At 37.1% G+C, this 12,438-nt stretch overlaps 2 protein-coding genes across 2 annotated transcripts in view; one reads left to right on the plus strand and one right to left on the minus strand.

Annotated features, from left to right (window-relative positions):
* The window catches only part of LOC114647671 (glutamic acid-rich protein-like), a 792,149-nt gene that overhangs the window by 228,270 nt on the left and 551,441 nt on the right, over window positions 1-12,438 (minus strand). The gene's annotated exons all lie outside the window — the stretch shown is intronic.
* Window positions 1-12,438, plus strand: part of kiaa0930 — a 167,900-nt gene that overhangs the window by 150,427 nt on the left and 5,035 nt on the right. Inside the window, exon 9 of the mRNA XM_028804711.2 lies at window positions 1,181-1,336. Coding sequence (XP_028660544.1) covers window positions 1,181-1,336 — 156 coding nt within the window. The remainder of the gene's footprint in view (window positions 1-1,180; window positions 1,337-12,438) is intronic.

Raw genomic sequence — 12,438 nt, forward strand, 5'->3', positions numbered from 1 at the left:
TATCTTACAGTGCAGGTTAATATATTTAACTGTACAATGTATAAAAAAAAAAAAACAAAGCCATCATGTACAAAATGTTTCTCCCCACACAAATTCTTGTCATGCAAAAAGTAGTACAGAACTACCATTTCCTGGCCAAACAGTAAGATTGGAATCCCAGCCCAAAGTCTGGGGAGAACATTAACAAAAATGAAAATGGATACCATTTTACGAAACATAGTCATAACAGAGGGATAGGTAAGCGAGTTGGAGTTGGGCAAAACTTCTTACAGACACTGTGAATTATTGTTGAAAAGTTGTATTTATATAAAACCTGTTTGCATACTATATATGATATATTTTAGTATTGTTTTATTGAATCTTTCAGTCTCATTATATAAAACGCCTGTCTGTGAATGTTTGTTTTTTTTATACTTTTGTAAGTTACTGAAACCAACTTAGCAATAATTGTAATTTGCTCCAGTGAGGTGTAGAGAAAAATCATAGCCTTTACTAGACAGCATTACAATTTGTTTGGTAACACTTTAGTTTAGGTACTGCAAAAATGCATCTGTAACTCATTTCATCTTCAGAAACACTTCTTTTGGTCTTTATAACACTTACAAAGCATCAGTAAAGTGTTTATTCATCTCTGTAATGTGATCTACTAACAAAACTTCACTTTGAAGTGGTCTGAGTTGGCTTAACTGAGACACATCTCTCACGATATTACATATTTAGTATAAAACTAGTGAATCCTTCATACAGTATTAACAAGTAATCATGTCAGTATGCCACATTGCACAGAGATGATTTATCTGCTGAAGTTTTATAAGTGTTATGAAGACCAAGGTCTTGCTACTTAAGAATAAATGAGTAATAGTTACATATTTGCAGTGCCTAAGTTAAAGTGTTATAGTTTTTTTTTTATTCATTCCATTCAGTCTTCTTCTGTGCAGTGCATGTGTACATGTATAATGAAGTTTATGTAGCTGTGGTAGTTTTGACTCCAAAGGAAGAAAGCATTGAGTATATGTGAAAGGTAAGGTGAGAGCTACAGCAGGTCACATCACTGATTTTGATCCCAAGGTGTCTTTTTTGTGTAGGGATCTACTACAGTATGTCATATCAACTGAATGATGGCTGTCTGCTATGTTTATGTTTTCAATCACACATGCATGTATTGTACTTTGTATTTCAGACTTACATAATGCTACAAACCTAAGATCAAGATCACTTTCTGGAACTGGTCGGTCACTTGTTGGTTCCTGGTTGAAACTGAACAGAATGGAGGAAAACTTCCTGCTCTATGCACACCTCACATATGTCACTCTCCCTCTGCATCGTATCACAGCTGGTAGGTAAAGGTTGCAGTGCTGGGTTTGTGAATAATCAGTCATGTCTGTCTTTAATCGCATATTCACATTAATCATGCTGCTGTTTAGTAAAAGCATCGGTACACATATTGTCAAAATCTGCTTTGTATAGGTGGAAAAAAAGAGCAATGCAAAAGCTGTAAAAATGTAACACTTCATAATTATTAAGAAATCCTTTCTTTTTTTAAGAAACATAAATTTTAAGAAAATCAAATACTATGCCATGAAATTTGCATGATGATGAAAGTGGTTCAACAGATAGTCCAGCCCTTTACACTGCAAAATATGAAATCTAGACAAGTGAAAAGTCAAGTATCTTGATGACTCAATAAATCATACAGTGAGGAAGACGAGATGTAGCATTTGTTGTTATGACATTGATATGATGGTGCTTTTTGGTATTCTCTTTCCTTCCTTTCACTTGAGTGTAGAAATGGTCACTTATTTATTTTGTGGTTTGAACACTGAATTTTTCTCTACATTTGTGTGTCAATGGACTTTGCTGCAAAGTTTCTAGAAATTAAGTCAGTACAAAGCAGGGCATTTTCTGTAAAAAAAAAAAAAAAAAGGAATTTTGAAGTTTTCTGCCATGCTGCAGTGTATACTGGTTTTGTTAATGGTATATTTAAATCTTTTGCTATAGAAATCATGGTATGCCTTCCATTTTTTACTGAATTTAGTAATTAACTGATCTCTGTATAGTTCAGTTCATAAAAAAGAGAATGTGTCGTTAGAAGAATAAAACTGAATACCAACTGCAATTTTACTTATATGTGCTAGTGAATGGTTTTAGTGGGTTATTTGAATTTATGATTAGCCAAAAAGTGGTATGATATGTTGCATAACTTGTATAGATTATCATTTTAGCATCTGCCGTCAAACAATATTAATACACTAAGCAACAAGTATTTCTAGTTTGCAGACATGAATGGCACCCACAACTCTGGTTTAGTGATTTTTAATGATATGCAAAACAGTATTGTCTGATTAACCTTAAGGACAGATTAAAAATAGTCGATTATAAAAATACCATATTGTTTTATTTAGTTAATGTTTTTTTTTTCTGTAAGCACAAGCAAATTCTTAAATTACCAGCATACATAAAATACTTTGGCAGCATAGCTACACCAATAAGCACTTTTTTGATCCTTGGGGTGCATTTCAAACATTACAAAGTTTTCACATCTCTCAAGCTTTTGCGATCATTGGCTTAAGTACAGCATGCTTGTATAGTGAGTGTAAGATAAGGCCACATAAAAATTTAATAGCTTTGTAAATTGTACAATTGTATGTGTAATCAGTGGCCAGTGTAACTAGTTCTGTAATTAGGCAAGTAGTAGAACTCTGCTTGCAATTCTAGAGACCCATGTTTGTGCCTTAGCCATGTCAACATAGTGACACACTGAGCAAATTCCTGTGTTGAGACAGCAGGTCAGTGTAGAGAAAACTATATTATTATATGCAAAGCAATACTTCTGAAAGTAGGGAAAAGCTATTCCTTGAAATCACCTTATACGGCAAAAAAGAGTTACCCTAAATGTTTCAGTGTATATATTTCAGTGAAGGGCTGTGGAAAAAAAAAATCACTGTAAATATACTATAGTAGTGATGCAAATTTAGCATTGGAGCGATAAAAATAAAGTGTAAGATTCAGTTATTCGGTCTGTTTTATTTACAGTCTTTCATAGGAAATAGAGTATTCTCCAACAGCATTACAGTACATAAAAACTGTTTTGTAACTGATCTGTGTTTCCTATTAAATTACACAAAATACATTTTTATTTATTTTGGTGCTGGAGATTGGCAGCATGTTGAATTTTGGTTGGGTTAAGAATTTCACTGTACTCTGAATATACAGCAACATTTCTACTATTACTACAACTACATTTGGAATTTACAGACCTAATCTCTTCTGTATAATATCTCCACAAATCAACCCCTAGTATCAGTGCCTACATGAAGGAATTCAGTTTCATGCAAGTACTTATTCCTGACCTTTCTGGTACTTGTTCTTGGGTAAGAATGTGTGGGTCACATTTTTGTTATCTAGTCTACCTCCCTGGAAAAACCTGGGGGTTGGTGGCAGAATTGGCACTCCAGCCACCATAAAAAACCTCACACTACTCCATTTCATCTGAACTAGTGTGGTGCTGAGGTGTCACCCATTGCAGGGCTGCACTCGGGTCCTAACCTGGGGTCCTGAGTTGGTTGGTCATGTGGTGGGTGTGGCAATGCGCTGTATCAGCACGTGCTCCTAACCTCTTTCTCTCTCTACATCATCTGTGTTTGTGATTAGCGCAAATATATTGCACCTGCAAGTGAATTATGATTCTTAGCGCGATGAGAGAAGTCACAAAATCAACCAAAATGTTCAAGCAAATTATAGAAAAAAACCTGATCTAAATACGTTAAGTAGTTCTCTTGTTTGCTAGCTAAGCGGAGGTAAGGTAAATGTGATACAATAGGTTGAAGTGGGGATTCCAGATTGACTTGTGACAATGATTTTCTGCGTGTGCACACGTGTGGTCTTGTGTCAGACTAGAACCCAGTCCAGGACTATTTGTGTACACTGCAGCCTTGATAAGCTCTTGGCCCTAAGACCCAGAATTGGTTAACATAGCATTTTGAAACCCACTTAATCCAATTGAGGGTTGTGGATGGGCCAGAGCCTGTTCTGGCACACAAAAATTTAAGAAGGTGAAAAATTAAATCAAGGTAATAAAAAAAAAACAACTTTCTATTTGTTCCATAACAAAATTGAAGTTATGTTAATGTATAAATGGTTTGCCCAATATTTCATGTAAAACTTAATTCCCTTCAGTTCTGTTTAAAGAGATAAACAGGAGATTGAGATTTTTATGGACTTTTCTATTTTTTTTTTTTTTTTAACACAAAAATGAATATTGTAGCAGTTATAGGAAAAACCTCAAACGTGTGTGACATGGTTAATTCAAAAACATATAAAATTCTTTATCTTAAGCGGTGTCATAAATTTGTTCATTTAAAGGAATACTCCACCCAAAAATTATTCTGAATGAATGATAATATGTTACTCACTCTATGTAAACTTAGTTTGTAGTGATAGCAGAGAAAATAAAAATCAATCTCACATTTTCATGCAGAACATGAGAAAGAAAAGCTTTTCATACAATAGACTCTATTGGCAGCCTGTACTGTACAACAGCAAACAATGTTAAAAACAGTTACACTCCATTATATAATAAACATTTTTCTGTCATTGTACACAAAATCTTCATGAGATTAAAATATTTTCTTAGCCATTACTACAAACTACAGATAGTAAGCAGATATACTTGGGTGTAGTATTCTATCTCAGCACTCAAAAAATATACTGACTTGTGTTTTTTAAGTATTATGTATGTACTATTAATAGGTATTGCATTATTTTGCAAAGATATTGCCTGCTGCTGTCATTATCATTGTTCACATGCATATTTTGGTCATGTAGTAACAGCTATTGATGGAGAGATTAGGCATGTGTGTACCTTCCAAACAAGTGGTAAGAACTAAACAAAAGTTATAACAATGCATTTAGTTTTAATCAGTTTAAAGTTTAGTAAGTTTAGTGCAGATGTTTAACATAGGCAGGATGATAGTGCAGAGCTAGCATTCGTACCTCACAGCACTGGGATCTGCAATGGTTTTGCATATTCTGCCCATGCACTACTGGATTGATCAGAATTAGCGAGACTGCTTAACTGCGTATGATTACTTTTTTTAACACTGAACACTGGTAATGTGTCAGTAATACTTCTTAATTAAGAAAATATGTTTGGTCCTTCATCTGCCATGAAGTAAATAACATTCATTCCCTTTTTCCATCCTCAGTCCAAGCCCCAGAACATTCAAAGTCTGAACACTTTCTGCTGAGCCTCCAGAACTAAACAGATGCTTCACTTATAGGTTTCTATTAATGGATTGCATGCAGCACACTCTTTTCTACTTTGCTGTGCTATTGTGCCCTGCAAAGGATCAACACATTGTCTGCTCCATGTTTTTCTTTTCTTATATACAGTATTGCTGGAATAATAACTTTTCCCTGTGCTCTTAGAGTGGGCCAATTAAATTTACCTCAGGATTAAATACAGGATTAAATGTATACGTGTAACGTCAGTTTGGTTCTTATCACTTGAATGCACGCTACACACGTGCTTAACCTCTCCCTCACAGCCAGACCATGCACATGCACAGTTATTACTGACCCAAGCAGGCATACCTTTATGAAATAACGTAATAATGATTGACAAAAAGTGCAATTCAGTTGTGAAATAATGCAATAATTATTGTGAAATAAAGCAATGCTTTTGTGAAAAAACACAATCATATATATTTTTTTTTGAGCGGTGGGAATACGCTCCCGTTATATACCTTTAAGATAATGTCATATTTAAAAAGAAATGTTGCACTGGCTGAGTACAGTTTATTATACTCCACAAGTTAAAATAATATGCATTAACCATGACAAAAGGCAATGAACATTAAACTGTACAAATAAAAAGAAAAAATGCATATATACTTTATCCATTGCAATGATTAGATCCATGTCAAAATAGGTATAAATTTAATGTTTTTCAATATTTATTTCTTCTCTTTGATAAATAACCTGTGAAAAATGCAGTTTGATATACAGTCAGGTCCATAAGTATTTGGACTGTCACACAATTTTTAATAATTTTAGCTCTGTATACCACCACATTGGATTTGAAACAAAGCAGTCAAGATGTGGTTGAAGCATAGACTTTCAGCTTTAATTCAAAGCGTTTAACAAAAATATTGTCTGAGCTGTTTAGAAAAGACAGGCATTTTATTACATGGTCCCCCTATTTTCAGGGGCTCAAAAGTATTTGGACAAACTAACATAATCATAAATACAGCAATCATTTTCCATATTTGGTTGAAAATCCTTAACAGTCCATGGCTGCCTGATGTTAGGGACCCATGACCATCTCCAGGTGCTGGGTTTCCACTCTAGTGATACTTTGCCAGGCCTTTACTGCAGCTGTCCTCAGGTGCTGTTTGTTCATTGGACTTTCTGCCGTCATTTTTGTCTTCATCAAATGGAATGTATGTCCAATTGGTATGAGTTCAGTTGATTGATGTGGCCAGTTTCCTTTTGCAGTATGTCTTGGCTCTTTGTCCACCTGGACTATGAAGTGTCATCCTATCAGTTTTGCAGCATTTGGCTGAATCTGAGCAGATAGTATAGCCCTGTACACTTCAGAATTCACCCTGCTACTTCTGCCAGCAGTCATATCATCAACAAACAATAGTGACTGACTTCCATTCGCAGCCACACATGGCTGCCTCCACCATGTTTCACAGATGATGTGGTATGCTAAAAATCATGAGCCGTTTGTTATATATTGATCTTAGTTTCCTTTGTCCAAAGAATATTTTTCCAGAATGGGACAGGCTTTTAAACAATGTTTTCTGGCAAAGTCTAATCCTTCCTTCCTATGCTTGAGGTTTACCAGTGGCTTGCACCTTACTTTACTTTCATGAAGTCTTCTCTTGATTGTAGACTTTGGCAATGATAGGTCTACCTCCCAGACAGTGTTCTTGGTTGGGCTAAATGTTATGAAGGGGTTCTTCTTCACCAAGGACAGAATTCTGCAATCAACCAGAACAGTTGTCTTCAATGGTTTTCCAGACCTTCTGGTATTGCTGAGTTCACTAGTGCGTTCCTTCTTTTGAAGAATGTACCAGTCGGTGGATTTGGACACTCCTGGTGTTTCTGCTATTTCTGTAAAAGGTTTGTTTTGTTTTCTCAGCCTAATGATGGCCTGTTTTTAGTTGCATGGACAGATCTTTGGACCTCATATTGAGAGTTCACAGTGACAGCTTCCAAATGCAAATTCCACACTTGGAATCAATTCCAGACATTTTACCTGCTTAATAGTTAATGAAATAATGAGGGAACTGCTCATACCTGGCAGTGGAACATCTCGTCAGTCAATTGTCCAAATGCTTTTGAACCCATGGAAATGGGAGGGCTATGCAGAAAAAATGCTGTCATTCCTAACTGTCTCATAAGATATTTTTGGTAAACCGCTTAAATTAAACTTGAAATTCTACACTTCAATCACATAATGATTGCTTTATTTCAAATCAATTGTAGTGGTGTACAGAGCCAAAGTTATGACAGTTGTGTCATTGTTTGAATTCTTATGGACCTGACTGTACTTGTTACCCCGTGTGGCAGACGACCAGGGACTTTGCCCCATCGGGACACCTGGATCAGGGAAGGACCGGGAAAGAAGCAATATCTTCCCTGGATGCAAGAGGGCAGCCTCCCTGATTTCCATCAAGGGCCACGGTTATAGAGCTGGGAAGCTCAACCCTTTGAGGGTCCATGGCCCAACCAAGGGGCTGCCTGGATGGTTCCTGAGCCTTGGAGGACAGCACTTCCGCCACACCAGGAAGTGCTGCCGGAAGACCATCACCGAGCACCTGGAGCACATCTGGGGCATGATAAAAGGGGCCGCCTCACTCCCTTCAAGGAGCTGGAGTCCAGAGGTGGAAGACGGAGCTTGCAAGAGAGGAGTGGAGGTGGTTGAAGAGACATAGAGACTGAGGAGCAGTGTGTGAGTGCGTGGAACCAACTGTAAATAGTTCTATAAATAAACCCGTGTGTTTTGGACATTGGTGTCGTGTCTGTCTGTGGCCGGGCTAGCTTTTACACCCCTTAAAAGTGAAGACTCCAGGAGTTCCTCATTCCAAAGTGAAACCTTTTACCATTTGTGGTGACAGTTTAGAAGTTCACAGTGACATATTTCCACTCATTAATTTTTTTCCCTGCATCAGTTATGCCTCTTTTGTATTAAATTCTTCATGTCTGCAGCTCAATGTTACTTTGTAATATTCCTGCAGAACTTCAATTGCAAATCTCATATTCTGACAAAGAGTGTAATGACAGAGGTGGACATTGCATGAACCTACAATGCCTTCAGACCCCTTCACTCATTTCACATTTTCCTGTGTTACAGCCTTGTGGTAAAATCATTTAAATTCATGTTTTAGGAAACACTCAATCTCTCAGAATGATAAAGCAAAAACAAAATTTTAGAAATTTTTGCAAATTTTATTAAAAATAAAAAACTGAAATATCAATTTGACACAGGTGTTCAGACCCTTTTACTCGGTACTTTTTTGAATCACCTTTGGCAGCAATTACAGCCTTTAGTCTTCTAGGGTATGATATGACAAGCTTTGTACACCTGGTTTTTGGGATTTTCTGCCATTCATCTCTGCAGATCCACTCAAGCTCTGTCAGGCTGGATGGAGACCATTGGTGGACAGCGATTTTCAAGTCTCTTCAGAGATGTGCAAAGGGGTTCAAATCTGGCCCACTCAAGAACATTCACAAACTTGATCCTAAGCCTCTGCTATGTTGTCTTATTTTTGTGCTTAGGGTTATTGTCCAGTTGGAATGTCCAGAGAGTTCTGGGGCAGGTTTTCATTACGGATATTGCTGTGCTTTACTCTGGTCAGCTTTCCTTCAATCCTAACTAGACTCCTAGTTCATTGCTGCTGAAAAACAGTCCCACAACATTATCCTACCACCACCATTGCTTCACCATTGGGCTGGCATTGCCAAGCGATGCCTTTTTTCCTCCAGATATAATGCTTAGAATTAAGACCAAACAGTTTTTAGTTACCTCTGCTATTATGGCACTTCTCCCATGCTCAGTTTGGTAAGGCAGCCAGCTCTAGGAAGAGTCATGGTTATTTCAAACTTCTTCCATTTAAGAATTGAGGAGGCCACTGTACTCTTGGGAACTGGTAATGCTGCAGAAATGTTTTGTAGCATTCTTCAGATATGTACCTTCACACAATACTGTCTTTAAGCTCTGCCAGCAATTTCTTCAACCTCATGGATTGGTTTTTGATCTGATACACATTGTCAGCTAAGGGACATCATATCTATAGATGTGTACGTTTCCTAATCATGTGCAATTATTTGAATTGACCACAGGTGGACTCCAAGCAACATAATCAATAGAATGGGTTCTCTCTTGAGCCACATTTCAAGTGTCATAACAAAAGGTCTGAATATTTTCCAGCAGCCATACCACATGCACTTCAGAACAGGTAATGCCCCTGAAGCAGGACAAGTTCAGGCCCAGCCCATACTATCAAGGGAGACCAACCAGGAAAACTTGAATTGCTGCTGGAAGAGATGTTGGCGAGGCCAGCACAGGGTGCTTATACCGTGTGGTCTGTGTGTGGATCTCAATAACCAAGTGCCAAGAAGTGATGGGATGCTGTTTTGTTAAAATGGCGCGGCCCTTCGGATGAGATGTAAAACTGAGGTCCTGACTCTCTCTCATCATAAAAGATCCCTGGGTAACCTTTGTAAAGAGTAGGGTGTATCCCAAGGTCCTGGCTAAACTGCCCATCACAGCCTGTCCCTGTCACTAATTGGCTATGCCGCCCACCCCTTCACCACCTAACTTCTAATTTGTGGTGAGATTACTGGTGCACAAATGGATGTCATCGCATTGGCAGTGGTGGAAGTGTCTCCCCACTCACTATGCAAAGTGCTTTGAGAATAAGACAAGTGCTATATAAATGTAAAGATTATTATTGTAATTTGTGTCAATGTGATATTTCTGTTTTTATTTTTAATACATTTGCAACAATTTCTAAAATACTGCTTTCACTTTGTCAATCAGGGGTATTGAATATTGTTTGATGAGGGAAAAATTAATATAAAAGAATTTAGCATAAGGGTGTAGCATAATAAAATTTTAAAAAAGTAAAAGTGTTTGAATACTATTTGAAGGCACTGTAATCAGTCTTGGAATCCTGTAGAAGGCCAGCTTACTTGGCAAACTCCATGCTCTGTGGCAATCCTAAAACATAATTTCTGTTTCTTGATCCCCTTGTGCATTCACCTACTCCACAATTAATAAACCAAACAGTTTGCAGGGTTGCAAGTGTTGAGTGGCTCAGAAGAACTAAACCCCTAAAGCAGGCATGTGCAACCTTGACAGGACTATGGGCCGGATTAGAAAGTAGAAAGATTACGCGGGCCGGAGTACTTCAGGATATATATGTATTTCTGAAAATCGAAAATGCAAGAAGGCCAAAAAAAAACCAACAAATATTTATTAATATATTATTTAATAAAAACTCTTTATTAATGCGACGATTGAGATTGCATGGTGGTCACAAGCTTATCAATATTAGGAGATATTGTGGACATGGAAACTCGCAACGTGTTTTCTAGGTGCTCATCAGTAATTCGCGTCCTGGTTTTGATTTTACGAAGTTCATCCTTGAAAAAAGTTGCTCGCATTTATAGGTGCTGCCAAATAGAGTCATTCTTTTCTGAGCAAAAGCTGTGAGCTTTGGAAACTTGTCACGTGGGAAATAGTTTTTATAAAAGTCAAGTAATTCAATATCATTGAATTTTGATTTCAGGACAAGGTTCTCTTGTAGTTCAATTAATTCCATTTGCAATGAAAGTGGAGCTAGTTCGACATCAACATCAAATGGACAAGAGAAAATTTGCAAGTTTGCTTCTTGATTTTTAAAATCACGGAACCTAGTGTTGAATTCTCCACTCAATGAATTTAATTCATTTGCAAACGATTCACAATCAAAATCTTCGTGGTTCACAAGTGTGGGAAAATGATAAGTATTGCCTTCCTTTAATTGGCTTTCCCAGAGTCGAAGCTTATTTTGAAATGATTTTATGTGTCCATAAAGCTCATGAATCATTTGTCCCTGAGTTTGTAATTTAGCATTAAGTTCATTTAGATGTGTTGTTAGGTCGACAAGAAATGCAAGATCACACAGCCAGGGTTTGTTTTCTAGCTCAGGAATAGGTTTTCCTTTCATGTCCATGAAAAGAGATACCTCATTTCTCAAATCATAAAAACGTTTCAACATTTTTCCCTTGCTAAGCCAACGCACTTCACAATAAAATGTAAGATCTTCATGATCAGAAAGAACATCAGCCAGAAATTCTTGAAATTGGCGGTGATTTAGCGCCCTGGATTTAATGAAGTTTATACATGCAGTTATTGTGCCCATCACATGTGCAAATTTAACTGATTTTGCACATAAGTTTTGCTGGTGTATAATGCAATGCAATACCGACAAATCTTCGGTACTGATTTTGTTACTTGATAATTCGGTTTTTATTTGGGCAACAACTCCGATGTTTGGTCCAATCATCGATGGAGCTCCATCGGTGGATATTCCGCATAACGTTTCCCACTTTAAATCAAATACAGTAAAAACAGTTTTTACTTCCTGGAAAATGTCTTCACCCCTTGTTGTATTCTTCATTGGTTGGAGAGCAAGCAATTCTTCCGTACAATTGAAGCTAGCATCAACTCCGCGAATAAATATAGCCAATTGAGCGGTATCGTTGGAGTCTGTACTCTCATCAAGAGCAATGGAAAATGCTTCAAATTTTGATGCAATATTTTTAATGCTTAATTTTATGTCACTGGCCATTTCGTCGATTCGTCGGGTTATTGTCCAACGAGAAAGACTTATCTTTTCCATTTCATGGCTTTTCTCTGGACATTCGTGACTGCAGTAAGGCATTCCTTGACAAACTCGCCTTCAGAATATGGTTTTGAGTGCTTCGCAATTTTTTCGCTAACAATAAAACTTGCACGAAAAATATTGTCAGCTACATCAGTATGTTTGCGGAATAACATCTGTTGTGCCGATACACATTTTTTCAAATTTTGTATCTTACCTGTTCTTAGTTTACCTTTGTAACTGTTGTAATTAGCGTGTTTTGTATTGTAGTGTCTTTTTAAATTGTATTCCTTTAAAACTGAAATACTTTCCAAGCATATCAAACAAAGAGGTTTTTCTTTCTGCATTATAAAAAAATAATCGTCAGTCCATTTCTCTTGAAAAGTACGACTCTCAGCGTCCACTTTTCTCTTCTTTGTTGAAGCCATCTTAATTAGGGTTTGATCAAAAATTCACAAGTATTTGAAAGTATTGAAATGTAGGCCGATATAGCGTGAAACTCGAAACAACATGCAGATAGGTACAGCACTAGCAAAAACCGTGAAAAGACTGCGCTATG

The sequence above is a fragment of the Erpetoichthys calabaricus genome, chromosome 1 (assembly GCF_900747795.2).
Source record: "Erpetoichthys calabaricus chromosome 1, fErpCal1.3, whole genome shotgun sequence".
Classification (NCBI taxonomy): Eukaryota; Metazoa; Chordata; class Cladistia; order Polypteriformes; family Polypteridae; genus Erpetoichthys; species Erpetoichthys calabaricus.